The following is a 27,974-nucleotide window of genomic DNA, read 5'->3' as shown; positions in this document are numbered from 1 at the left end:
TTAATAAGTAAATAATGTTTAAATCTATCTCTCTCTTCATAGCTTTAATTTCTAATATTTAATATAAGTGCTTATCGTATCTATGTTCAACAAGGTATCCTCGACAATTATTAACGTAACAACTTGCCAGCAGCGCAAGGACTAAATGTATCTTAATATTTCTCTTCTTCTTTTATTTTCCTCCCTTTCATCTCTTGTGGCCGCAACAGTATAATCTTTTTTTAATTAATCCCAAGGTCAATGAGTTAACAACGCAACATGTTATGCAAGCATTACTGAAATTCTGTAATATCGATTATATTTGGCAAAGCGACATGTAACCTCGCTTATTTTTGCTGTTTGCAGTATATAGGCCCCACGCGCGGAGGCATATTTTTTTTCGTGAATGCATTCCACAGGCATCTAGGCACAACAGATATAAAAGTAGTACACTCAGAAGTATTCAGATATTCTCGTAGCAATCTATTATTTTTAAAATAGCACTATCATATACATCCTAAGATTACGCGCACCAGCGTATATCCTTTTCCCTTCGTTTCATTTATTCGTTTCTCCTTTAACTACAACGAGCCTGTAGTGTTAAAGCAAGTACGTATATTTATATATGTATATATCATTTGCACATAAATGGAAACATTATTTGCAAGATTGTTAACACAACAAGCTCGCATAGCGCGCATAGTATGGGTTACAACATCGAGCATACGTTTATATCTTCGCGATCACATTCCCGCACACACAATCTCTCTCATCAGTATATAAAATCTCTTGTAGAATATACCAAATCCGTTACAACCGCAGTATCCGTAATCATCTCGTTTTACATACCTTATCCGTGTATTATTTTATTGTTGAGACGTAGCAAGAAAGTAGCATCCCAAGGTGTCTCCAGTGTGATGGAGATTCTACGAGTAGTGTATTTAGAGCCCTTTTCGTTTATCGTATGCATATCTTATATAGCAATGTGATTACAGTTCCACTCGCAGCTGTAATTTTCTTTTTCTAATAATGAAGAAATAAATACAACGCATTTCTACGAAAAATGAAAGTTTCTTCTGTAAGCTTCTATGATATCTATATACTGTCTCTTTGAATCGCATGATACGCAGCAGGAAAAAGTAGGGTTTTCTTTTTCTCTATTAAAATAAACAAATACAATGAGATACATGCTAAAATAATAATACGGTTATAGATTTCGCACAATGGGATTCTTGTTGCTAAATTGTTTGCGTTCTTATATCGCCGTTTTCCCCTAGAAAAAAAAACTAACTTCCGATGTTACTACAGCAAAACAAAGGATACATGGGAAGGGTTTGTGGTAGAGACTAGCAATTATTCGGATCTGGTGGCGTGACAAGGTATTCATCGGCGCGTTTATGATCGGACAATGCCCGCATTGTATACGAATCCTGCGGTAAATCGCTCTTCCTTCGTAAAAGCGGCTTTACTTTGTTTACGTTTGTCATTTTCTTCGCCTGTATAGCGAAATGTTCATTAGAAAAAATACCGAAATTCTTAGCCTTACACAAATATAAATTCATACCTCATTAGCTTTAGCTTCGATTTTCTCCAAAGTAAGCGGAGTTTGATCCGTATCACCGTCTTCATCGGGCGGTGAGCTATCTATGTGCTGTGGTGACATATATAATGTATTATTCGTTGTGCTTTTATTTGCCGTATTATAGTTTGGATGCCTCATAGCGAGCGTTTCCACGCGCATCCATGCTTCATCTCGATCTTTCATGAGCTTTCGCTCCCTTTGACGCTCCTATCAAATGTTCAAAACAAGAAAAATAGTTTATTCTAGTCTATTATTTAATCTTTTTATAAAATCAAGTCAATGTAAAATTATATATATGTATATTTCTGAGATCATAATTAAATTCACATTTAATGTTCAATACACTAAATCGTCACTTTTCATTCTATATATATATAATTTTTATTTGATACTAAATATCTGTTTCTGCGATTTATATTTTTTCAATACATACATACATACATATTGTGTGTGTGTGTGTGTCTATATATATATATATATATATATATATATATATATATATATATATATATATATATATATAGACACACACACACACACACAGACACAGCGTGTCCCACCTAGAAGTGGCCATCCCCTTTTATCTTTTAAAATAAAAGAGATAGATCATAACAAATATATATAAAATTAAATGGCTTGAACTGAACTTTATTGTGAGTATAGTGATTGATTACAAAATTTATCTGTATTGAAGAACGGAGAGATATGCATAATTTTTTTATAATAATGTAGATATTTTGATATAATAAAAGGTGTAGCGCTGTTTGAAACGAATATAACGATGTATGATTTAATGTAAATATTTTACATATTATACGAGATTTTCTGGCTTGAAATATCGCGGGCGACGTCCACCATTTCATTTTCGGCCCTGCGATATAGCCAACTTCTGACTCGTGCATTAGAGGTTGACGTATGTCATGTTGTCATTTAATCATGATACTCAGTGTACGAAAAATATAAATAGAAAGCTTATGAATCAATATAATTATGGGACATTTAATAAATTATATGACACATTGGCATAAATCACACAAACGTAAACTTTATAAATAACAAAGTATAGCTTTTTTTTGTGAAATACTTTTTACTAAACATAAAATTTTGATAAATCTTGAAACAAATAATTTTTAAAAATTGTGTGACTTTAACATAATTTTTATTATTAATATTTTAATTAAATTATTAAGATTAATAAACGCGTATACATATTTATTTATTTTGGACATAATATAATATTTTAGATATGGATATTTTATATCCTTAGATGAGGATTTTCTTGAATAAGCAACCTAACAAGTTCAATTAAATCATTATTACGAGGATGTTCTGCATAATGTTGACGTCTTGCAGCATTACTCTCGTGTTCTAATCTTTCAGCCAATCTACATGTAAAATATCGAATTAATAATGTGAAATATGTATAATCTTATAAATGTGCAATGTTTAGTTAAATTTTTGAATTTTTATTTTTTATAAAGTTATTTGTTACCTCCGAAATGATTGTCTTGATGGTGTTGGTATATCATCAGGATATGTTTCTCGGTACATTCGTACCGCAGCTGTACGATTAAAATTAGCACGTATCAAAATTCTTCGCATTCTATTAAATTTATTATTCGCATCCATTGTAATATAAAAGGGTTATAAAATGAAAAAACATTTGAAAACATAAAATGGATATAAACATTTTAAATAAACAAAAACATTCTTTTAATAATGATTTAATGGAACTTGTTAAGTCCTTCGTTAGATTTCCCCATTTCAAAAAAAATCCTAATTTGAGTGTGAGACAAAAAGCCCGACAAACTAAGATTAAAACTTTAATTAAATTTCTATTATTCTGTACATACAGTTTATCTTTTAAAATAAGAATATCAAAATCTTCAATGCATAGAGTATTAAAAAGCTTGCAACTATACCGTATCATTTTGAGGATTATCAGCAATTAATTTTAAGAGATTTCGAAAATCGCAGAATATTTTGTACATAAACTTAACTACAAAAATTAAAAGAAGATCCAGACATTTTTCGGCGAGTATTATTTATATTATGTTATATTAGACTTATTATTATATTATATTATATTTATATGTATTAGATATTATATTATATTGAATCATAAGCTTTCTATTTATATTTTTCGTACACTGAGTATCATGATTAAATGACAACATGACATACGTCAACCTCTAATGCACGAGTCAGAAGTTGGCTATATCGCAGGGCCGAAAATGAAATGGTGGACGTCGCCCGCGATATTTCAAGCCAGAAAATCTCGTATAATATGTAAAATATTTACATTAAATCATACATCGTTATATTCGTTTCAAACAGCGTTACAACTTTTATTATATCAAAATATCTACATTATTATAAAAAAATTACGCAATTATGCTCTCCGTTCTTCAATACAGATAAATTTTGTAATCAATCACTATACTCACAATAAAGTTCAGTTCAAGCCATTTAATTTTATATATATTTGTTATGATCTATCTCTTTTATTTTAAAAGATAAAAGGGGGTGGCCACTTCCAGGTGGGACACGCTGTATATATGTATATGTATTGAAAAAATAAGCCATCAAACATACCTGATAATATTGTGTTGTACATTCATCGAATACTTTTTGATTCATCTCCATAAAAAGTTTCAGAGCGTTGTAAATTAAACCGTGAATTGTCTTGTTCCAGTGGTTACGAGAGTTTCTATAAAAAGCTGGATACATTATCGGTAAGATGACGGAGTAATTGTCCGATATCAAGGACATTATGTATTCGTTATTCCAATAATAGAGAGCCCTTTCTGCCACCTGAAAAAAACGAGCAAAGCACATGGAACGTTGTACAAAACAGGATAACAAAATTGTACGCTTACCTGAAAATGCGGTGACGACACACACTTGGCTAATTGTCTAAACAACGGATCCATGACTTTTTGGAATTCAGCTGGTTCGATGACGTCTAAGATCTCCTCAAGCTCGTTCAAGAACATAACTTCTTTAGGGGAATGTGTTTTTGGCCAGAACTTTAGCAGATTTCTAATTACGGGTTCCGTTAACGACGGATCCTTTTCCAAAAATTGAACGACACAATACGCTAGTTGTGGATGATACACGGATAATGACTTAGCCTTATGCAAGGGTAATAGGACTTTTAACAAAAACACCTTGTGCTCTTCCTTCAACGGTAGAGCAAAGCCGTTTATAATACTGCGAAAAACATACAGAACAATGAATATAATTTACATATTTGCGCATCATATTTTTATTAAGATTATCATTACCTTCCTAAGATTTCAAGCAACTCTGCAATGCCATTGTGATGCTCCGTCTCGTATATAAATCGATAGAAAACATTATTTATCTGTTTCCTAATGTATGCTCTGAGGCCCAGGAATTTTCCATAAATCCTATGGAGGGTTGTCTTGAGAAAATCCCTCTCTCTCGGATCCTCAGAATCGAACAATTCCAAGAGCTGTAGCACAAATTTTTGATCTATATAGCGCCTCGCTATAGATGGCTGGAAGTCCTGTGACTCTAGCAGTCGCAAAAAAAATTCGTAAACAAGCTGTAAGTGCGGCCAAGCTGCCTCCAATGTTGGCTCGTCCTCTTCCGGATCAAATTCTGCGCCGTTAGGATTTGATGATGGAGGTAGCGTCCGGAATAAGTTCACTGCAAACTGAGGATTTTCATGGTTTTAGTAAAATTTTCAATTTTATTTTCAAAGTTAATTTTATTTAAATTATGTTTCCACGTCTTTTTTGAAAATGTAAGACTATATAAATGTCAAAAATATTTTTCATAATATTAGAAATATTTTATATATATAAAATACTCATTCACTGTACATTATTATATTGTGTGATGTTATATTCTTCATAACATATAGTTTATTTCCATTTTTAAATCAAATTTTTTGTAATTTATATAGTTTCTTGCACATTTTCAATTTTCAAAAGATACATGTGTAATTTGCGAAGATGCTTGTACGCGGAATATATTAATTATGTTGCTTACCATGTTTACCGCCTCGGGATATATCGCTTCGGTAATAACATTTTTGTTTTTGGTTACATACTCGACCATCTCGTGGAGGGCAGTGCGCTTTACCTCCTTCCATTTCAAATCTGACAAGGGATCGGACTCGAAGTCGAAGAGGACGCAGCATTGCCGTAGCTTCTGTATAAAAAGTTCCTCTCGTTCGTTTCCCTGTTGCGTTTCTGAAATCAGATAACCAGTGATTAATAGGTCACGCCGTACTTGGCAGCTTTTACGATAAACACAGCGCGATGGATGTATCACGCACCTTGTCGTTATTAATCATATTAGTCTATATGAATATCGATGTGCCAATACGACGTAAGCATATTCGAATATATTCTTTTTGCATCGCCTGTTTCTTTTTCTCGTTTGAATATTTTGCTGGTGAAATAAATAGCTTTTCCATTTGCCTTCTTGACATAAATGAGAAATGATTCTTGAACAAACTTAAATCCCGATAATTTATGTTTCATACTTCAGCGTCAAGATATTATCGACGGAAGTACAAAGTTCTTATTGACGAAATATGATAGAAATCGACAATTTTATCTTGATGTTAAGTAAAATTGTGAAAATGTCGCATATATATAAATATGCAGAATATTAATAGTCCTGGTTTTGAAACAACTTTATGATCCCCAATGGAAGCAAAGTTAGCTTAATAAAATATTTTTGATAATAGTAGGATGATTATATCTGATATAATTTACCATTGATAGAAGTGAAGCACGCGATGATCGATATTCTATTTGCTTTTCTTTGATCTATATAGACAGTTATTGTAGATGTTAATAAATCTGTTTTATTCCTCACGCAAAAGATACGTTATCATAAGGTTGTTTTTATTATCGATATTTGCAGTCGATATTTATGCAGTCGATATTTATGCAAGCTTTAATGGCACATTATAATAAATGCGATAAATTTTTTATCTAAAATCTTAAAAATAATCTCGTTTTGTTGATTAATCAAGCAGGTTTTGCAGGAGAATCGATAACGACCTTCAAAATATCGTGACTGTTGCCGAGAGGCATTATTTATCGCCTACTATTCCTGGTGGTTTCCATAATAGAAATAACGAGATCGATTGCTGGATTTATTACGGTTCGACCATTTCGCGGATGTGTCTCATTCTCAAACAATTTTTGTACTAATTAAAAATGGATTTTATAAAAAAAATAAAGAAAATTGTAAGTATTATTTATTGAAATATAATTCCTCATTACATTAGCAAATCGACAGTGTATTTAAATACCGTATTAATTTTGGAATAAAAAGTTTGAAAATTAAAATGCAAATTTGAAATAAAAAAATTTTGTAATTATTAAAAAATTTTACATGCAATTCGATTTAAATAAAAGTAATTTGCAAAACTGATCCAAACGACGAGGAGAGAGATCTTTACCGATTAGAAGAGGTTGCAAAGGTTGATAGTGCAGCGCGAAGGTAACCGGGTAACCCTTGTTCGAGTCCTGAGGTAACACCGTCGCCAAGGCAAGACCCTGATGAAAACTGGGACTTTTGGGCAGAGCACCGCCCAGAGATGGGCTAATTCCACCGACATGAACCATCGCGCGATACACTATGTATATAGTCAAGATCGCGTTACGATTTTACACTCGCACCTTATTCATTGGCGAATCTCTTCGAATACGTCGAGCTGAGCAGCACAAAGATCCGTTTCTATACCTTTTCATAACAATTTGCAACACTTTATATTCACATACACATACACACAAATACATTTGCCAGGATTGGTCTTCTGATATGTCAAAGTCGCGATCAATAATAATGTTCCCTTCGTGATTTTACTCTTCAATTTCTAAGACTAAAACAATTTTTGTTATTATATATTGAGCTCTTGTAAATATATATGTTACTCTTTTTTTATAAGAAAATGTAATACACTCTGTTAAATTTGCCCTCGATCTTTTCTTCGACTCGGACGGAAACCAATTTCCGGAGAGTGTTTATATTTTTCATTATCCACTTACTCGACGATATTTTATTAGGCCACGACAATTGTCGACCTTTAACGAATCACTTTTACTAGTTTCTCTTATGTTATTTTTCGCATTGCTCGCGCGTGGTTTTGTTTTGCCAAACCATGCAGAAATGTAATTGTATTTCAAGTAAATTAATCTGAATCGCGCGCTTGTTACATACGTTGCAAGAATATTTCCGCACAAAGATTGATAATTTTATGCCAGTAAATATAACATTAAATTATTGTGCACAAAAATTTTATAACTGTACAAAGTAATATGCAATATAAACACGTAAGGTTTGGCAAAATATTATTTTCTGGTAAAAAATGAACTTGATTTATTTTATAATTATTTGTATTCTAATAATATATATTAGGAGTCCATGGCTATTATAAGTATCTTATTCAGAAAGATCAAATTCTCAATAATTTATAAACATGAATTTTTTTCTCGTTAATTTAATGATGATTTTATCAAACTTTCCATACTGTTTCCCGTAAAATTTCCCAAAATTACAAAATCCACGAATCTTTAGTTTTATATTTTATAATTATACACATTATTTCGCGTAATATATGAGAGTATTGAATATTCAATTTAAATATATTATTATTTTTTTATAAAAGTCGTTATATTATTTTTCACCAAGCTTGTTCACAAAATTATTTTTTCAAATCACAAAACTCACCAACTTGTAAATCTTTTAAATAACAAAATTCACTTGCTTTGACTGGAAATTGTCTAAATGATAAAATTCACCAACTTTTGACCGGAATCCGGAACAATTGACCGGAAAATTCCTTTAATTTCACAAGATTCACCAACTTTTTAAATCACTAGAGAAAACTATTAATATCTTAGAATTTTCTTCACTTTCTCTCTATTATTATTTTTTAATGCAATTGTTCAATCATTTCCAAATATTTTTAATATTTTCCATAAATTCCATCCGCCTGGATTAATCCATCTTTTCCAAATCAGCGTCTTCGAAGCCTTCTCGAGCTTCAAAAGTCGATCGCGTCCGCCCTTAATCAGATTTTCCCACGGATTCGTAATAACAACCCCACCGACAGCACCCGGCGTCCGTTCGCCGCTAATTCCCGTCGTTGTTTAACGTTCGCAACAATCTGTTGCTTCGTCCGCGCCAATCGATCGACCAGAGAAAGGCGAGCCTTCTCTCTTCGGGGTGTTCGCGCTGCGAGGCCACCCCTATGAAACACCGGCTAGCACTAGGCGGCGCATTCTCGCGGCTCCCCGGAACCCGGTGACCGCGTTCGTGAGATACGGGAGGTGGGGGGAGGGGATGATCGAGGGGGTGGACGAGAGAGGGCGACGGCAGGGAGATTCGCCTAAGTGGCACCGGCGGTCAATGAACTCGCCGGTCCTCGCCAGGATCTCGCGGGTCATCTCTCGATCGGTCACGGGGTTGATATACCCCCCCCCCTCCCTCTCCCCCTGTCCCGCTCCTCCTCGTCGAGTCCTCTATGCAGGTAGAGCCGTGGAGCCAGGTGGAGCTCTCGCGAGGGTGCGAGCGCCGGTCTCGGCGCGGTTGGAGGAGAAGAGATCAACAAGGGATGCTAAAATGGCTGGCGGGGGCGACGCGACTGTTTACGTTGAGAAAACGGGGAACCAGAATCCGAGCGCCTGCGCGACCCCCGCGGCACGCAATCGATATACTCTGACGTAGGAAGCATTCTCGCACAACCTCGATTGACCGGCATTATATTGGGAAAGGACAGGAGGACCGAATTGTCGTTCTGTTCTCTTCATCTCTCCTCTCGTTTTCGCCCCTTATTCATCTCTCGGTTATTTGTTTGATCATCATTTATATGTCTCTGTTAATTTGCTCGCTTTGCTCTTTGCTCTGAGATTAATTGTCTAGTGGTATAATTATGTGTAGAGTTTCTTGTATAACGATTTCTTCATATCGTCGATTAGGTTGATTTAATATTCAAAGTTATTTACAATTGCATAAGTATCATACGTCATGCGTAAAGAGATATGTTCGTTGTATGACGTGCAAACTTTGTTTTTTCATTTTTATTACAATATAGAATACCGATAACACAAATGTAAAAAACATTGAACTCCAATGTTAATTAGTCGCTTTATCTAACGGAAATAAACGGAAGCATTTTCAAATGAGGTAAATCTTATTTTTCATATTACAAAACGAGCGTGTATGCTTTATTTCTGCATATTATTTAAAATAATGTTTTATATAAATTTGCAATAAAATTATGTAAAGCATTTTACCATTCTATCTAAACTAAGGAAAATAATATTAAAACATTTTTTTAAAATGTAGAATTTACGAGACGCACAAAAATATCCACGCGTAAATATGATTTATATTATCTTCATTTAAAAACAAGCTTCAGATGTAAACAAGAAATTGCAAATATAAACAATAGAGACCTATATCTCAGGTAGGATACACTGCCAAGCTTAGAGTTAATGCGCATATTTCGTGAACTATTTCACGGTGAATGGTGAACTTACCGGACAACAGCGGCAATTTTTGCAATTCCCGATTTTTCGATATATTGAACCTTGAGCTGCTTTGCCGTTTATCCTTTTTAATTACAGGTCCACCGGGTTGATACTTGATTTTATTGATGAGCGTAGGTGGAGGCGGTGCATTGCCCACCGGAGGTCCCCCGGTCATCTTGTTTGCCTGTGGAAGATAAAAAAATATTAGAAATAGATAAAAAATTTGCAAATAGATAATAATAAAATAAACAGATATGTTACGATAATTAATTTGATGTAAAAAAACCTATTATTTTGATTAATGAAAGGTCTTTTTTATTAATCTTTTTCAAACTATTTGTACTTTTGATTGGAAGTTTGTAGATCTGCAATATTCCCCATAAATATCAGTAGATGTTTAATTAAGGCGCGAGTAATTCATTGTAAGCTAAATCAAGCAGGTTTAATGTAAGTTAAATCTGAACAGACCGCCGATGATTAGCGGATTTAATCTGCGGTAACTCGTCTTCTTATTAATTCGAGTCGACCGCAGGTGAACGATCGATCGCGAGCGATAGCACACCGATCAGATTAACGTTACATAAATGGAACGCGAGGAAGCGACGTCGACCTCCATGTACTGATAATCCATACGGTATGATGCGTAAAAAAAGCTGCACGTATACGTGATCTTTTTATATTATAACATTATATTATATTAATATTATATTATATTATATATTAATATTAATATTATATTATAACAGAACTGGAACTGCAAGGTGCCTACATAAATTCATATTCAACGCGATGGAACTGTTTGGACCCAATGTTTATTAAATTAATTTTTCTTTATTAGGAAAAAAATATCGAAGCACAAACAATTTATTAATTGTAATTAATTGATGAACTTTTCGCGAGTAAAATTTCCCGAAGTACACAATAATATTATAATTTTTAAAATGGAAATATTAAATATTTAAATATTTCTATTTAATGCTTTGTTTTGCTGACATATTCATTATCGAGTGCTGACAAGAGTGAAATGAGAGAATACAAAATTTAATTAAATTTCTCTTGGAAAAAGCTCTGAAATAAAATTTTATTATATATACAGAACATATATATATTACATGTTTATACGATCACCGATTATTTTACTCGTTAACAGATGCGGCCGTGAACTTTACGAAAGAGAAAAAACACGTGAACAAACAGCGTTCCTTTTAATCGTCTTTGATCAGAGTTACAAAGTGGGTTATTCGAATGAGCGAGGAAAGTCGCGAACACAAATGCCTTGCTTTACCCTGGATTGCGGCTAAGTCGACCGAACAAATGAACCCCGTTGGCATCCCATAATGAATCCAATCAGATACCCTTCTTCTTGCATGGCGGCTTTATTACAAACCGACCGAGGTAGTTACTAGTTACACGAGCTTTCTTCGCTCACTTTCCCGATCGTTCCGCTTTCGAAGTTTTCGCGCGTAACATCGAATATCTAATTAACAATCACCGATTTTTTTCACGGTATTACTGACACGCCGGCTGTATCAGTACTAAGGATCGGTATTTCGTAATGTGAATTTTAACAAAGCTGTGTAATTTATTCACGAACTTATATAATTTCAAAAATTAGAGAATTATTAAGAAAATTAATTTATTATTAATTTCAGTGAAATATGTTTCTTTTTTTTCTCAAAGAATTAAATAGCTTGAAGCTTGCTCTCGAAATATTCGACGTTGTGCGAATACACGATAAAACATTGCGTAATCAATAAGGCATCTGCGTAGTATTATGGCAGGTAACATGGGCAAATTAAATGCATAATAAAGAGGTGTTACTAAAGCGCAACGTGTGTCCGTAGATAGCGAATAAAAATAGATGCAAATCACGGTCTAATGAACTATTACAGAGTTTACACCGCCACTCATTGGAGTGAATTTGTTTGCTGTTATATCTTCAAAAGAACACGCATGTGCGAACACGTATGCTTGACGAACAAAGAAGGCAATACAATGCATCATCTCCCAGTCAAATCTGGTATCTACTGCTGTAATAATTGTCAGAGAGAGAAAGAGAGAGAACTTAAAAGATGTAAAACCGTAAATGAGCAATATGCACAAGTTGTTTCGTGACGAAGTGATGTAATAAACTTCTATCGGACAATGCATTATCTTTCGAAACGTTGAAAAGCTTATTATCCAAGAAACATTAAAAGAAACTAATTGTCCATAAAAACATTGTTTTCAAAAATGGTATAATATAAATAATTAAATTATGATTAAAAAAATTAGAATTTATTAAAAATGATATATAATTCAAAATATAAAAATATTCAACGTTATATGTATGTGAATATATGATCCTCTTAAACAATTTTTCTTAAAAAATTCTAATTTATTAAGGATAATTTTCAGTTTATTCCAGTAATAAAAAAATAACCGGGATATATATATTTATTGATTTGAATCAAGAATATAATAATTTCACCGTATTTACCTTGGGCAATATAACGTGTTAATAAACTGTCATTCTTTGCAGCGTATTGTGCTTTGAGGTAAATTAAATCTCGCCGATTGATTGATTTCACATACAAACAAATAATGATTTAAAATGAATGCTTTTACACGAGAAAAGATTGATCGGTATTAAAGTTCACGGTCAAAGATTACAAGCTATTGCAGATTCTATTGTAACAAGAATTCCCTCGCTCGAGGGAACCGGGGGACATGCATTTCGCATCTTTTATCTTTCTAATGGCGCTTCTCATTTTCATCAGAAGCCATTCATTATTTCGAATGAATGCGATGCCAATTGCGATAAAATAGAGTGATTATATGGGAGGCTCTGTTTTATGTAAAGCTGCTATCGTTTTCGATTTTAACAAGACAGTTGATTAGTATTAATATGTCGATTTCGATTTCTTGTCTTGTCGAGCTGTATCAGCAGACTTACTTCTTTTAGATATATCATTTTTTTAAATGAAATAAATACATCGTAAGCAATACATCGTGATATTCTCATGAAATTATAATTGTAATAAAATTGAAATACGAAGCTATGTGTGTGTAATTTCTATTTGTTATTGAAAATATAAGTTGTATAATATATTCTTTTCTCAATATTATTGATATTTTCAAATAATATATAAAAATAAGACAATAAAAATTAATAATAAATTTAAAAATAGAAATATACAATGGTAATGCTAATAATCATTAAAATTAAAAAAAGTGATAGAAAAATGATAAGAAAAGAACTATCTTCATACGTAATATGATTAATACTTGATTATAAACTGAATTATGTACAGATCCAAAGTTCAAATTAACTTTTTTAATTTAATATGTCGACCTATTTAAAGACAAGGGTTAAAACAAGTTAAAAGAAGTCGTCGATCTTTGCTCTGATAGACTCATCGATTGGAACGCAATAATCTCTGATACTTGAAGTGTATTATGATACGAGATATTTCGTACTTTTATGTTAATGTTATTTACGTAATGCTCTTCTTGACGTCGCTATAGAAGTAATGCGCATTCTCGATATCGATTGTACATACTTATCTATAAATACTTAATCCCGCACAATTAAACACTGACGTGTTATGCTAAAAAATTGTTATATATCTTTAATTATCGTATCAGTCACGTTTGAAGTATACGCTGATATATAAATATTGAAAAAGATATTGCTTTTCAATCTCATCGCACGTTAAATCGTACAACGAATAAAAAAATTATCTCGCCGAAAAAAATTAATGATAACACTTTGACTTTATTCAATAATGCCTAATAACAATATTCCAGGCAATATACGTAATTATGATATATAGCGTGAATGAATAAAAAATCGAGTCCTTTCTATGACAAACATTGCATCTATTCGACAAATATTTCTCTGAATATTATAGTGTGAATTAAAAGATGCTTATTAATTGGTGCGAGTGATTATATTATAAATGCAGAAAATAATTATAGCGAAGTTAATATTTTATTTCGTTAATAAAGAAAATATTTTTTTTTCAAAACACAAGCATTATAGATAAAAATCCAAACTAATCTATGCAAAAAAGATATAGTTGGAATAGTAATATGAGATAATGTAATAAAATATTCAAAGAAAAAATATATAAAAGAACTCAACATTTTTTGAGTTTTTACTCTACATTTTTACTCGATAATAAATTCATCATAAATGTCAACGAATTAAAAATTTGTCGAATATTCAACGAGCAAATACGCATCGTTCGGAATAGACTCCAAGGGAAACCTGCCTTTTTCCTGAACACGTTCCCGAAGGCGAGACTGCTGAAGGTTTGCATCTTACTCTGCATTCCAGTGCGCGATATATATCCGGAACAATGATCCGTCCAGGGAAGGAATAATTCACTATCGGCACAGCACAGCAGTAACCCGCCCCAGGAAAAACGGTCTTGCGGCGTCAGGACGCAACATGATTCTCGCATTCACGAGGTCCTCCCTTCTCACGTGACGAGAAGAATTTCAATCACACACAGCTGTCGAACAGCCGATTCACCATTTCACGATCCACCGGGAATATCCGCTTTCTTCTCGCCGGCACCTGAGAGTGCATCCCCGAATGCATGCCTAGGAATATTTCGCGAAATTCGAGGAAAACGCTGTGTCGGCTTTTCTCTTTTTTTTTAAATATATTAAATCGATTCTCTCACGGTTGATATCGATATGAAGTCCAACGTAAAGATTTTATTTCTGAAAAAAATCGAGGAAGATGCGACTTGCATTATTAGACTGTACACAGTCGATTCTCGAGCTACATTAGAATCTCCATTCAGTTTAAAATATTTATAAGACAAGTTCTTTTTTGAAAAGAAAAAAAAATTCCGAGTACAATCATTGAAGTGGTAAACTGTGTCAGCGATTATAACGGCGGATGTTACACTGGATCTATTTACGATGACAGTTCTCTTGCAAATAATTTATGCGCGAAAAGGCGGACGTATGTATAAAAATAAGTCCATGAAACAAAATGTCTGGGCGAGAGAGAGAGAGAAGGGGGGAAGGGAGGAAAGAGAGAAATAGACTCCTCTTATCCAAGATTAGAAAAAGCCGCCGCAGTCTTTGCTCCGGCATTTTGCACTCGCGAATATTTTAGTCGACAATCGAGAGTGATGAGAGAGTAAATATTATCCTTCTGTCGGTGGTGATCACGTAATGTTTTGTAACCCAATATTTTCGAATACCGATCTTTAGAAGACGCCTGACACGACGTAATTCACGCGGAATTTTTTTTTCTTAATACCGATAACGTATCGCCCCATCTTTTCGATATTATATTTTTTAAATTAATAAAAATATTCTTTAAATTTTATTTTTCAAGCTAAAAATATTTTTCAATTCAATTTTCTCTTATACATCGATTATTGAATAAATTCTAAGATAATTTTTTGTGATCGTACTAATAATATAATTATTTTTCATATTAATTTTATATCAATTAACTCCATAATAACGGTTCGTTAGTTTACTTTCTCTCGGCATAATTTACTTCATCTTACGACGAATAATAATAACTTCTTCAATAATAAATAAAAATACGTACGTTTCAAATGAACGTAAACTTGTCTCGAGTCTTGTTTATCTTACGCTCATACAAAAAACGGATTAATTCGAACCATTATCGAACGGAAAAAGATCGCGATTCGCGAGAACGACGCTAAAGCAGGCGCGTTTCCTCCGGTCTCAAGGGAATTCGCGGCATCCCCGTGCGCGCGAGAGGAGATATAAATATTCCCCACGCCGCCTGTCCAGCGCGGAATATTCTCGCGAACTGATCTAATCGCGACGCGCACAAAAGACGGGCTGCACTTGGGATTACGCTGCTCGCGGCGCGCCGTAAAGGAGAGAAACGTTACCTTCCCGTCGTCCGGTTTTCATACGAGAAATCCTCGATGGCACTGTTTTCTCTCGCGCGCGCGAGAGAGTTTCTCCGGGTCGGAAACTCGTCCGTCGCGACGCCAGCGATTTGAGGAAGAGAGAGAGAGAGAGATGGAAAAAGAACGAGAAAGAGAGAGAGAGCGATATTTACAGACGATAGACGACAGTCGAGGTGAGCGAGAGAGAAAGAGAGAGAGAGAGAGCGAACGCGAGCGTCGCCGACGTCGCGACGCCCAAGATACGCTTCGCGGAGGCGGCGACGGCGAAGGCGACGGCGACGGCGACGGCGATGGCGATGGCGACGGCGACGGCGACAGCGGCGACGACGGGAGCGCACTGTCAGAGGCGAGCGGCGAGCGTGCACTCGTGACCGAGAATCGCAGCCAGCCGCTTGCGACACTTTCGTATACACACATCGTGGCTTTTGGCGAGCGTGATCGGCTCTCGCGGCACGCCGCCGTCCGATCGACGCCGATCGTTCAAGGCCGCCACGTACGACCTTAACCCTCGCGCCAATTACGAGGAATTACGTTTCATCTCGAGCTCAGATTAGGATGTGTACATACATTCGTATCTATGGTGTCTCGGTCATAATCGAGGTGAGAAGAAACGGAGGAGGTTTCGACTGCTCTTTCTTGCGATTGCGAGAAAGATGCGCTCGCTCTCTGGGGAGGAAAGGTGTACAGAGTTAAAAACGAGATAGGGAAAAAAAGATGAGAATAAGTCGCAGAGGCTCTATCTTTTCATTTTTGTTATAAAAAGAATTATTATTTATATTCTTGAGAGAGAGAGAAAGAAAAATGAGTATTGCCTTAGCATATGTTATTGTCTTAGCTTTCTTTTAAAATGTAGTAATAACGAAAATGTGGAAATCTTGCAGCGCTCTATTCTTTTGAAATCAAGAAATGATTATATTATAATTTTAAATTATATATAGAAGTTAAAAAGAATGAGAGTTTGTTGCAATGGAGTGCTGTTTGAAAATTTATAATTGAATAAATTATAAAATAGCTCGCGTATAAAATTGTGTTATTTTAAAAAATCCAATAAGTCGCATAAAAAAATTACTTTTGTAAATAAATTTAGCAATCAATGCAATCTAGATGAAATGTTTATAATAAATAAATGTTTAAGTAAGATAAAAATTATTCGAGATTTGATGTTACGTAATGTATTTACATATCGAGTACATTATCATGTGTTAGTTGGTAGTGAAAAAGTTTTTAGGATTAGAATGTGATAATAATGATAAGTGATTCTAATTTATTGATACGTATACGTTATACTCTGTAAGTTTATATGAATGACAATACTTGTTAAGTCTGCTTTGTATTTTCTGACATACATATAATCTGAAGAAAACAAATTGTGTCCAATATTTTCTTTACATACGATACGTCTCACTTACTAAATTTCTTTAATATTTCTTATCTTCAATAATGCACTATTATAAAATCAAATTACGATAATATTTAACAAATTACGATAACAGTTAACATTGCGAAAAATAAAATTTTAAGACCAACAGATGGCAAAATTTTATTTTTTACATCATATCTCGAGTTTCACGTTACAAAATTGAATTTGTACTGCCGAAATATTTAAAAATAGAATGCACGGAGTTGTTTTCGATGAATGGGGACAAGTGGACTCGAAATTTGTACGAGAGTATTCGTCGCGGCAAATAATTGCCAATAAACCTCTGACACGCATCCATATCCGATGCAATATATCGTTACATACGGCGTTAACAGAAATACACGTCGACAGAACAATTACGAACGCGGCGAGGTCTTTTGTACACGTCGCGGGCTCGCTTTCCTGTCATTCGTTATTCCCTAACAATGATGATGAAGCGGGTTTAAGCGCCGCGTGACGAAACGACAATGCCCGGTTACTATTTCTGAATACCTGTGGGAGGTGTAACATATGCACGCGTCGCATACACGAGAAGCGCGTACAGGAAGCGCGAGTTTGTCGTAGCTGCATGTGGTTATTAGCAGGTAACAAACACGACGCGTGCCCATTATGCATTCTGTCAATGAGAAAACACAATAATTAAACACATCTTAAACATCCATTTATCCAATTCGCGATAGAATTCTATGTACAACTTTTTATCTCCTGTAAAACAAGAAATTTACTGATGTTTTTTTTTAAGCACTTTTCTATTTTGGATTTCTATTTTAGATTTAGATTTAATGATATGTCATAAGTGTAAAGGAATAAAGAACGTTACATTTGAAAAAGTAATACGAGCATTAAACAATAATATTGTCAAGTTAAATATTCAATTTATTGATGTTTTTTTTTAAGCACTTTTCTATTTTGGATTTCTATTTTAGATTTAGATTTAATGATATGTCATAAGTGTAAAAGAATAAAAAAAACGTTACATTTGAAAAAGTAATACGAGCATTAAACAATAATATTGTCAAGTTAAATATTCAATTTGCACGTGCGAAACGAAGTGTCATACGTCAAAATTGCAACAATCGGTTATTATATTTAAATAGAAATAAATATCCATACGAAAACAACAATAGTTATATGTAACATTTGTACGTTATGTAAATTGTTTTCTTGTACGTAATATGTACGTAGACAACGGATGATCTATCTCAGAGGAGTTATCACATAAAATGCGTGTAATGACTGTTATTTTTTCTACTTATTATCAATTAATTTGTTTTGACGCGTTTCATAATTTGACGCAATGTATAAGAAAAGGAGTGGTCATCGATTTCATTTAAATCAGATGTAATTCAAAATTGCATGCAAACAAAAACATTAAAATCTCAATTCACGATCTAAGAAAAACATTAATAAATAAATTGAGGAATATTGTCGACAAGGTCGATATATTAGTGACAATTAGCGCGTATTACTCGACAATATTATTTACTGTAATTTCCTTTCAATGCAACGCATCATGATATTACAAATGATACATCCATTAATGTGCTTCTAGCACATCAGCTGTTTCTGACACATCTGGGTATCACGCCATTATTGTACATATACGAGTAGAAATTCTCAATATCTCAATCATACGACGAAATATTTGTATATCGCTCTATCATTTTCCTGGACACCGACAATTTTCACACAGCTAATCGATTATCGCGATTCTTTGACATCGCGCAATAGCCTATCTGCAATTTGTCATCGCGTTACGGCGACGTGACAAATGTACTCGCACCCCATCATTACACGTCAACCGAACGAACAATTGTGTGGGAAGTGACCGCTTATATCGCGAAACGAAAGTCGATTGCGGTTTCACGGAAACCATAACTTTTGGTCAGTCTGGTCGATTTATATTTATTTTGATCTTGGCCTATTTTCACGAAATTCCGAGATGAAAATATGCTGTCAAAAATGACTCTTGGATCATCCTCGAATCCTTAAAAATGTACGTATCGATTTCGAAGAGATGAGCTCTTGTTCAATCTTCATTATTAAATATTTTATAACAATATTCGCGGGAGTTTTTATTTAATTTTTAGGTCATATCGAAAAGGTCATTTAAACTCTTCAATCCCCTCCTTTGGTTGGCTTTTATTCGACTAAAAATTAAGTAATAAAAATAATTTTTATATGCTTATCCGAAGCACCTAAACATTTTTCTATTCTTTTACCAATCAATTGTTGATATCATTTGTTTATTTAATATTTAATAAAATAATACAAATTATATATTTAGAGCCAACATATATTTCTTTCCTCGGGATTAATAAAGTTTAATCAATCTCTTCATGATTTTATTATCATTTAATTGTTAGACTTTATATTTCTTTCAGAACGAGCATGTGTATTTCTCGATCAAAATTCTAGAGAGGAAGCACGTCTCTGTATTACTTTCCTTTTACTGCAACATGATTCTAGAATTCCAAGCTATTTCCGTATAGTCTGTGTGCTTCCTCATATTTTTCTATATACTTTTAAACTCTCTTGGCTCAAAGTCTTGCTATTTTTGATGAAGAGGAAGCTAACTGCGCGCACATTATACGGGGCCTCCCGGTAAGTCGTCGAAAAAACGGCCGCGATACGAAGCCTGGAATGCGCCATCGGTATTGACTATTATTAGCCTGCTTTCTATTTGCACGCCGCTCAAAATAGAAAAGACGCTGTTCTCCACACTGTGGTTAGTTTTAGCGAGTGGGTAGGGCAACCGATGAGGTTTTTACGTATGATCTCATTAACGAAAGCGTATTTATTGCACACACACGTCGCAGAAGTTTATTTCTACCAAAAATAAATACAATCAAGCGACAAGAAAAGTCACTTGCTTTACCCCTATTAACTTGGCACCTCCACCATGAAAAATCGAGTTCGAATATAGTGCATAATTAAGTGCTAATTTGTTGCTATAAGCGCGAATTTGTTGCTTCTACCGATTAGCAGGAAAATCATATTAAAGGTGGGGATGGTAGCTTAATGACAAGCTAGCACCCCCACTTTCGAAAAACACTTATAGAGAGTCGCAAATTAAAAAACAAATACACTAGAATTTGTTGCTAATTAGTTGCTCGAAGAATATTGTTAATTACTTATTTTTAAAAATCGAGATTTTACGCTTATATGTGTATGATATGTCATATTGGTATATTTTTAAAAATTTAATATTTTTAAAATCTATTTGCAGTATCTTTGAGCAGAGAGACTTGCCATTAAGCTACCACCCCCATCTTTAATATGATTTTCCTGCTAATCGGTAGAAGCAACAAATTCGCGTTTATAGCAATAATTTAGCAACAAATTAGCACTTAATTATGCACTATATTCGAACTCGATTTTTCATGGTGGGAGTGCCAGGTTAATAGGGGTACTTGCTTTCAAATTCTGATTGAATCGTCCCCGATACGAAATAATAAAGAGATTATCATATATATATATATATATATCCAAAAAGTTAAAAGTGGTTATGTATAATTTTTGCTATTAATAAAGAGTATTTTTAAATGAATGGGTTAAAAACGCAGAGAAATAATTATGTAATAATTTACGTAATAATTTCTGTCAAAAATATATAATTTCTATTATTCATATGTCAGTATACTTATATTTATTACAATTATTGTTCTTAATTTTAATTAAATCTAGAAACGAAGTGACTGAAGAAATTGACAGGGTCGTCTGTCTCTTAAAATTGCGCGTAAAAATGTCACGATATAACAGTTGCACGTGTACACGTATCGATATAATATTATAAAGTGTTCGTGCGGCGCAAATTGCATCACTGAGCGAACGTACAAATGCAATTTCCACTAGCATTTTCTGTCGCGACTTGAAGCCAAAGAGAGAGAGAGAGAGAGAGAGCTGTCATAATTCGTGTACGATACTTATTTTAAAAATATGCCGTGTCACGTGCATCGCAGATTATCGTCAGATAGATCAATGTGCGAAACGCGCGCGAAATTCCCGCGTCGTTGTCAAATCCGTTTCGCTTAATGCAAAATCGTATGCACGGACCTGAGTGTGTACACTTTTTTTTCGTACACATCATCTTGGCGCGACCAATTAAAGTTTAACACACGGCTCGCGATCACGTGGCGGCGGATACGGTGTCAAATGGCAGCGTAAATATATATGTAGCAACCATGCGCACGTATCACGTGTACGTGTGTCATGTACAACGCATGTTGGCATCGAATCAATGCGCGTTTAGTGCCATTGATGCCTTTGTAATCATCGACGGGGGAGAAAAAAAATTGTCAGGAGCAAACGGATAATTCTACGATTTTACGTTTGAGAGATTGATAGAAATTATTTCGTCGGCTCTTTTTTCCTTCGAATAATTATTTTGCATCAACGAGATACTGAAAATAATAGCGTGAGAAACGCTATAAAATGTTAAGTAAAAGTTAATATATAATCCAAATATAAATTAAATTTAATAAATGAAATTTTTTTAAGTAGAAAGTATAATACTTTCTTCTTTCTGAAGACCAACGGAATAAGCAGAGCGAATCTCGCGTTAATAAATATTTACGTAACGTCACGTTACTGTTACGTGCAAAACACGCGATATTGATTATGTATCGATGAGATGCGAAAGGTAAAATTAGTATGCGATTGACGATCAATTTAACATTAATAAAAATGCAATTCGCAAGTTATTCAAAGTAATTATTCATTCTTAATTTCGTAAAAAGATAGAGCAACTCTCTTTTAATATGAATTCTGCACAAATTTCCATATAATCGCATCACTTAATAATCGCATCAGGTGACGTACATGATTATGAGGAATCTAATTGATCCAAGTCAACCTGCTATAATTATGATATCAAATTTTAACATGGAAATATTAATTCGCGATCATCATTTTTTTTTATCGACACCAATTAATATTAACACACATGGGTGGCCGTGCTTCTTGTAACATTATACGGCGTTCGTTACAAGCCTTTGACAGATGCGCCATCTAACTTGAAACTGTTTCAACCCCGATGCGATAACAATTTTTATCTGGCTACTCGATGAATAACATCAGCAGTTAGATCGCTCATTGAACGATATCAATTATAATAAGTGCTTCATTATAAACGCAGGCACGTTTTCAGCTCGTTGTCAAAAATATATTTATCGCTCAAGTGTAAAAAATCATGGTCAAACGCGAGAAAAAAAGTGTGACAAGAAATATTGTGTGTTATTATATATATTAAATAATTATTATATATTGTTAATATATATATATATATTAAAAAAATAGAGATCATGTGTGGATAAGATCTGTAAGATATACATATATTAACAAGTTAGATAAATTAAGTCACTCGTTTCTCATGTCAATTATTTTTCTTATAAATATCATTTTTTCACATGTTTCTGACAATATTGTGATTAAGCATTTGATAAATCTGACAAATGATATAATGTTTAAGATATAAATGTAATAAACTAAGATATAATAGCTAAATTTAATGAATATTTTTCCATCATTATTCAATTATAGTATCTGGAATACTTCATTTCAAGTTAGAGAGATGCAAAATATTAGATAAAGTATGTGTTGCTTGCGATTAAATATTCGTTTCTCTCTAGAAGAAATTATGCAATTGTAAAAGTTATATGTTATAGATATTCTTAGTCATAGTTATTTATAATATTCATGATTATGCTTCATATTCATCTCAGCTAAACATTTTACATTCATATATATATATATAAAAAGTTAATTTCATAGTTTTTGTATCGCATTCTATATTTTTTTACTACACTCTAGATTTGTTTCTTTGAAAAATTACATCTATAACATATAATAATACGCTATTTGATATTAGTTACATAAATGTTCTTTTGCACAATCATATCGCTATAATACAAATCACAGACAAATAGAGAGATCAATAAAAGCATATCGCTGCAAAGAATAAACTGCTATTATTTGTTAAAAACTGATACATTAGATATCTTTCATCGAGACCAATATATTATGCTGTGTAACTTGTGCCAACGTAGAATAACTTTCTTCAACTTCACCAAATCTCCCTTGTGACACACCAGAGAGCCATTAAACCCAAGCAAACTCGAAAAACTAAATACGCATATATGAACTAATGCATGCACTGGTAACGTTGGTGCAGACAAAAGGCAAGTGAAAAAAGATGCAAGATGTCGGGATCTTCTCGGCCATGCGGCCCGAACTGTCAACGAGGAATGCGCGTCGCGATGACGTTTCTCGCGCAACGCGTTCGCCAAAAGAATGCGTTACGTCTCATGAGCACCAAGCAGCCGCTCGCGGATACCGATCCACGTTGACAGAAGTTACGGTGTTACACGGGCAAGAGAAGAGGACGGCGGCGAGAAAGGAGACGAGGGGAGAGGAAACGGTGGTAGAGAGAGAAAATATAACCTCACCTCGTCAACGGCGTCGACGTCCTTGCCGTTCTTCGCCTTGTCCTTGCCGCTCTTCGCCGTTTCCTGGAACAGAAGCGGAGTGAGTCTCCGGTCGTCGTGCACGAGGTCGCGGGCGAGACGCCGCGATATCAACGCGCGAGCGGATTAACAGGAGCTAGGAAAGAGCGGGGGAGAGAGAGAGAGAGAGAGAGAGAGAGAGGAAACGCGTCGGGAGGAAACGAGGGAGGAAAGGAACGTCGCGCGTGCGAGAAAAATAATCATACCATTGCGCTCGTTTCGGGCGCGTGGCCGAGTGAGCTGCAGCGCGCGTCGTCGTCGTCGTCGTCGTCGTTGTCGTCGGCGACGTTCACGCGTCCGAGCCGAGCCGAGACGAGACGATCCGTGCACGGAGGGATCGCGCGGCGCGATTAATCCCGGTCGGTGGCGAGTCGAGCCGAAGTCGAGTCGTTGTCGGAGAAGCAGAGGGCGGCCTCGCGCGCGGAATCGAGATCGGGTCAAGAAACCGGAGTCACGCTACATCCTCGGGTGGCTGACGAGGTCCGTTCGCCCGTCGGGGTTGTTCCCCCGATCCCTCTCTCGGATTCTTTCTCCCTTTCTCTCTCTCTTCCGACTCTGCGTCTCGCTCTTTCTCTCTCTCTCTCGCGCGCGCGCCCGCAGCGGAGACACCGTTCTCTCCTTCTCTCTCTCTTCCTATCTTCCTCTCCGCGTCATCATCGCCGGGTAGACCGAGCGTTTCACGCGCATAATAAAGTGTTTATGTTTCGACGACGACCGATTACAGTGGTAGACGTACCTTGTCCTTCTTCGAACGATTTGACATTTCACCGGCGGTATCGGGAACGCATTGATCAACGGCACTGCCTTGGCCAATCGCGCGTCTCGACGAGTCGCCCGCGTTCGCGAAGGTCATTGGCTGACGCGAACTCGGAGTCGAGCGGCGATTCGCGATCCAATTCACGAGAGTCCACGAGGCGTCTTGAAGAGATGCATACTTCATGGAGTTCGCGCGAAGTCACTAGCCTAGATTTATTCGCGGCGAATTTTGAAATGTCGCGCGCGGTTTGAAGATAGGATCTGAAATTTCGTCGGTTATTCTATTCAGTCTTCAACTTCAAAAATTAGCGTATTCGCCGATATATTCATTGATGTCTACAAGGAAACTGCGTTCATTAATTTGCTCCGTTAAATTGAAAATCAATTTATTCAGTTTTGCTGAAAGGAATTTCATCTTTTGCTTGATAATTATGGTAAATAATCTTAAATAAAATAATACGATTTTACTTATATATTTTTTGTGAAAATAAAACTACATAGGCCAAAGCGACAACATGCAAAGAAGCTATTCAAAGATGGGAGGAAAAGACAGGATTAATCGCGAGCGAACAAAAGGAGATAATTTTATCCTTCCAGTGGCCTCCAATCGAGAGAATGGATAATAATTTGGCGGCGTTAATTAACGTCGAGTTTGTTGTCCTTTAATAACAATAACATGTAACTTTATCCAAAGAATGCATCAATTAAGTAATTTCCTTAAAACGTTTGCAGAAAATTATCTTTGTCAACAAATATGATTGAAAGGATCAGTGGCATTAATTCGTTGAAATATTTGAGGATCTTATCCCTGAGTAGAAACAATATTAAAACATTCTCAGGATTAGAGGCGATTGGGGACCACTTGGAGGAATTATGGATATCTTACAACTTGATTGAAAAGATCAAGGGTGTTAATGCTTTCAAAGCACTCAAGGTCTTGTACATGGGCAATAATCTGGTGAAAGATTGGGCGGAATTCAATCGTTTGCAAGAAATACCTAATCTTCAAGACTTGTTGTTCATCAACAACCCTATATGCGAGAACATGGACGTGGAATCGTGGCGCGCGCAAGTTATAAAACGATTGCCTACCTTAAAAAAACTCGATGCAATACCAATTGTGTATGCCGCGTGTTTCTTGATGTATTATTTTTTACACTGCCATGCGATGTCACTTTTAAATATATTGTAAATTTTCTTTCTCTTCCAGCCATGCAGGTGAAGATTAAACTAAACTATTAAAGTAGAGAACATTAGCTAGAATGGGTTTGCTTCAATGGAAATAATATAAAATTTATATTTACATGATGCAAGTTAGTTGGACAATAAAATCTTTGTTACAATGGCAATGGTGATTTAAGATGAAAAGTTTTGTTATCTGGCCATTTTTCAGATATACTTTCATCATACTTTGTTCTTCTAATTTAACACAAGTTTAATAGTTTTCGACTTTCATGTCGTTGAGTCCAAGTTCTTCATTTTGCTCGAAACTTCTGTCATACTTTATAATCTTTAATCTATCATCAGGTCCATCATCGGAGAGACTTTGTACATAGCTATTTCCAGCCGGATCATTTAAAACTAGAGTCACTTCTCTTTGACCATCTAAAATCTCTTCTAAATGAGCGATGAATGTCTTCATCCTCTTCCCAGTGTCCAAATCACTGCTATCTCCGGTGAAAGCCGTAGATGAAGATAACTGTTCTTTTATCGCTGTTATGATCCCTTCGACAGTTGTGAATCGACCACCTAAAGTAGCTGGACCGACTTCTAATTCCAATTCGGGTATCTCCATGTCGCAAGTTTCGGATTTCAATAAATCGCGAGTGAAGTCCTCTTTGCCTGTTATCGTAACTTCAATTCTAACTCCTTGAGGTTTGATTCCCCCACCGTTCTTCACCTCATTAGTTCTATGACCACAAGACTCGCAAAGCGTGGCCATTATAACAACCTCTTTGAAGTGTGGTATATCTTAACATTGTATTAAGGAAAAAGTATTATAGTGTTTCTACAATTTAACATTCCGAATAAATTAACATTCAAAATAATAATACATGCAAATGTGTCTGTGCATATTTATAAAGATCAAAGGTTACATACAATCTGTTTTAGAAATAGCAACATTTCTTGTAATGGTGCAATATGCTAAAATAAGTATTGTATAATTGAAAAAAGATTTTATATATAAATTGTTCTCTGGCTTAATGTTCTTGTTATATTTGTAAAAAATATAGAATATAAATAAAAAAATATACTTATATATAATTAAAGGATACTTGTCAGTTTCATATTTGTTTCACAGGGACTGTTGCAATCCGGGCAATTGGTGGGAAAGGACAACACTTCACCTTCAATTTGTTCCAGAGTATATTCTCCCTCCTGTATTGGCTTGAGCAAAGCATCTTCATTATCCAAGTAAATTCCCAGTATACAATTCTGTTCTTTTGTTCTTTTAAAATATGTTATATTACATTGAGTATCTTTGATTGGTGCTTTTGGATTCTCCACATAACTATTTCCCGAAATATCTTGAAAGATTATAGTGAATGGCTCGTCAAGTACTTTCAGTGCATGTAATTTGCTGATAAATAGATCTATCTCAATTGCAGTGTCTGGGAATTCTTCTCGACGTCTCGACTGATCCTGCTCCAAAGCTCTAATACTCCTATTAATTATTCCTTCTATCGTTGTAATTTCTCCCTTTTGCGATTGCGCAGGAATCTCAAAGTCCAAGTGGGGAATATGAATGCTGGTATAATCAGATTTAACCATTATACGATTCAGATCCTGTTGTGTTGCAACTTGCAATGTTATTTTGACACCTTTCTCCGCTATCTTCCCACCATTTTGTACCTCGTTATTTTGATAACCACAGTGTTCGCACTCGAAAGACATGAGTATAACATCCTTATAATGTGGAATTTTCGTTAACAGTAGCCTGGTAATCCCCTGATAAATATTCAAAACAATCATTTAAGAGACGTGCATCATAATCATAAAGGATACATTTTCGGTTATATTAGATGAACTAAACACGATGTTCGCTTACATTTTTCCCGCATTCCACGCATAAGCTCTCGATCTTCGTAATTTCCGGTTCTAAATCGTTAGCAGAGAGTTCACAAAAGATCGGTTTAGCCTTTTTTTCACTTGTCGTCTGTCTTTCCTCGGCTGCCATTTTGAGGTTATGTCGCGTAAGGTCGTCGCACACACACACACGCGTACATAATTATCGACTGTCATCAAATCAGTTATCGATTGTCACATTATCGACCAAAAGATTCAAAACTTGTTGATTCAAAACTGGTTGTC

General features: G+C 35.0%; 3 protein-coding genes across 12 annotated transcripts; 1 reads left to right on the top strand and 2 right to left on the bottom strand.

Annotated features, from left to right (window-relative positions):
• Positions 1 to 29: 29 nt before the first annotated feature.
• LOC145960702 (serine/threonine-protein phosphatase 2A 56 kDa regulatory subunit gamma isoform) lies at positions 30 to 24,629 on the bottom strand. 9 transcript variants are annotated; one of them, XM_083080347.1, is made up of 9 exons: positions 24,113 to 24,629; positions 23,850 to 23,912; positions 10,096 to 10,270; positions 5,582 to 5,784; positions 4,849 to 5,243; positions 4,441 to 4,774; positions 4,157 to 4,375; positions 1,544 to 1,768; positions 30 to 1,475 (listed from the first exon to the last, which is right to left on the bottom strand). In XM_083080347.1, exons 1-9 carry the CDS (start codon positions 24,113 to 24,115, stop codon positions 1,326 to 1,328), a joined length of 1,767 nt encoding a protein of 588 aa, XP_082936473.1. In that variant the 5' UTR covers positions 24,116 to 24,629; the 3' UTR covers positions 30 to 1,325. The 9 variants fall into 9 exon arrangements, with proteins under 9 accessions (XP_082936473.1, XP_082936470.1, XP_082936472.1 ...); XM_083080344.1 differs by lacking the exons at positions 23,850 to 23,912; positions 24,113 to 24,629 and adding exons at positions 14,343 to 14,799; positions 15,963 to 16,303; XM_083080346.1 differs by lacking the exons at positions 23,850 to 23,912; positions 24,113 to 24,629 and adding exons at positions 14,343 to 14,676; positions 15,963 to 16,303.
• Positions 24,114 to 26,821, top strand: LOC145960705 (dynein axonemal light chain 1). Of its 2 annotated transcripts, XM_083080356.1 has the most exons (4): positions 24,114 to 25,096; positions 25,164 to 25,312; positions 25,395 to 25,784; positions 25,873 to 26,821. In XM_083080356.1, exons 1-4 carry the CDS (start codon positions 24,995 to 24,997, stop codon positions 25,889 to 25,891), a joined length of 660 nt encoding a protein of 219 aa, XP_082936482.1. In that variant the 5' UTR covers positions 24,114 to 24,994; the 3' UTR covers positions 25,892 to 26,821. The 2 variants fall into 2 exon arrangements, with proteins under 2 accessions (XP_082936482.1, XP_082936481.1); XM_083080355.1 differs by having other exon boundaries at positions 25,395 to 26,821.
• Zpr1 (zinc finger protein Zpr1) lies at positions 25,120 to 27,874 on the bottom strand. The gene is made up of 3 exons (XM_083080354.1): positions 27,712 to 27,874; positions 26,939 to 27,611; positions 25,120 to 26,633 (listed from the first exon to the last, which is right to left on the bottom strand). Exons 1-3 carry the CDS (start codon positions 27,838 to 27,840, stop codon positions 26,098 to 26,100), a joined length of 1,338 nt encoding a protein of 445 aa, XP_082936480.1. The 5' UTR covers positions 27,841 to 27,874; the 3' UTR covers positions 25,120 to 26,097.
• Positions 27,875 to 27,974: the final 100 nt, after the last annotated feature.

The sequence above is a fragment of the Camponotus vicinus genome, unplaced genomic scaffold (assembly GCF_025532165.1).
Source record: "Camponotus vicinus isolate PSW18456_S1 unplaced genomic scaffold, iyCamVici1.0 SCAF_10, whole genome shotgun sequence".
Taxonomy (NCBI): domain Eukaryota; kingdom Metazoa; phylum Arthropoda; class Insecta; order Hymenoptera; family Formicidae; genus Camponotus; species Camponotus vicinus.
Note: the sequence above shows the minus strand (reverse complement) of the source record. Positions and strands in the feature narration are given on the sequence as shown.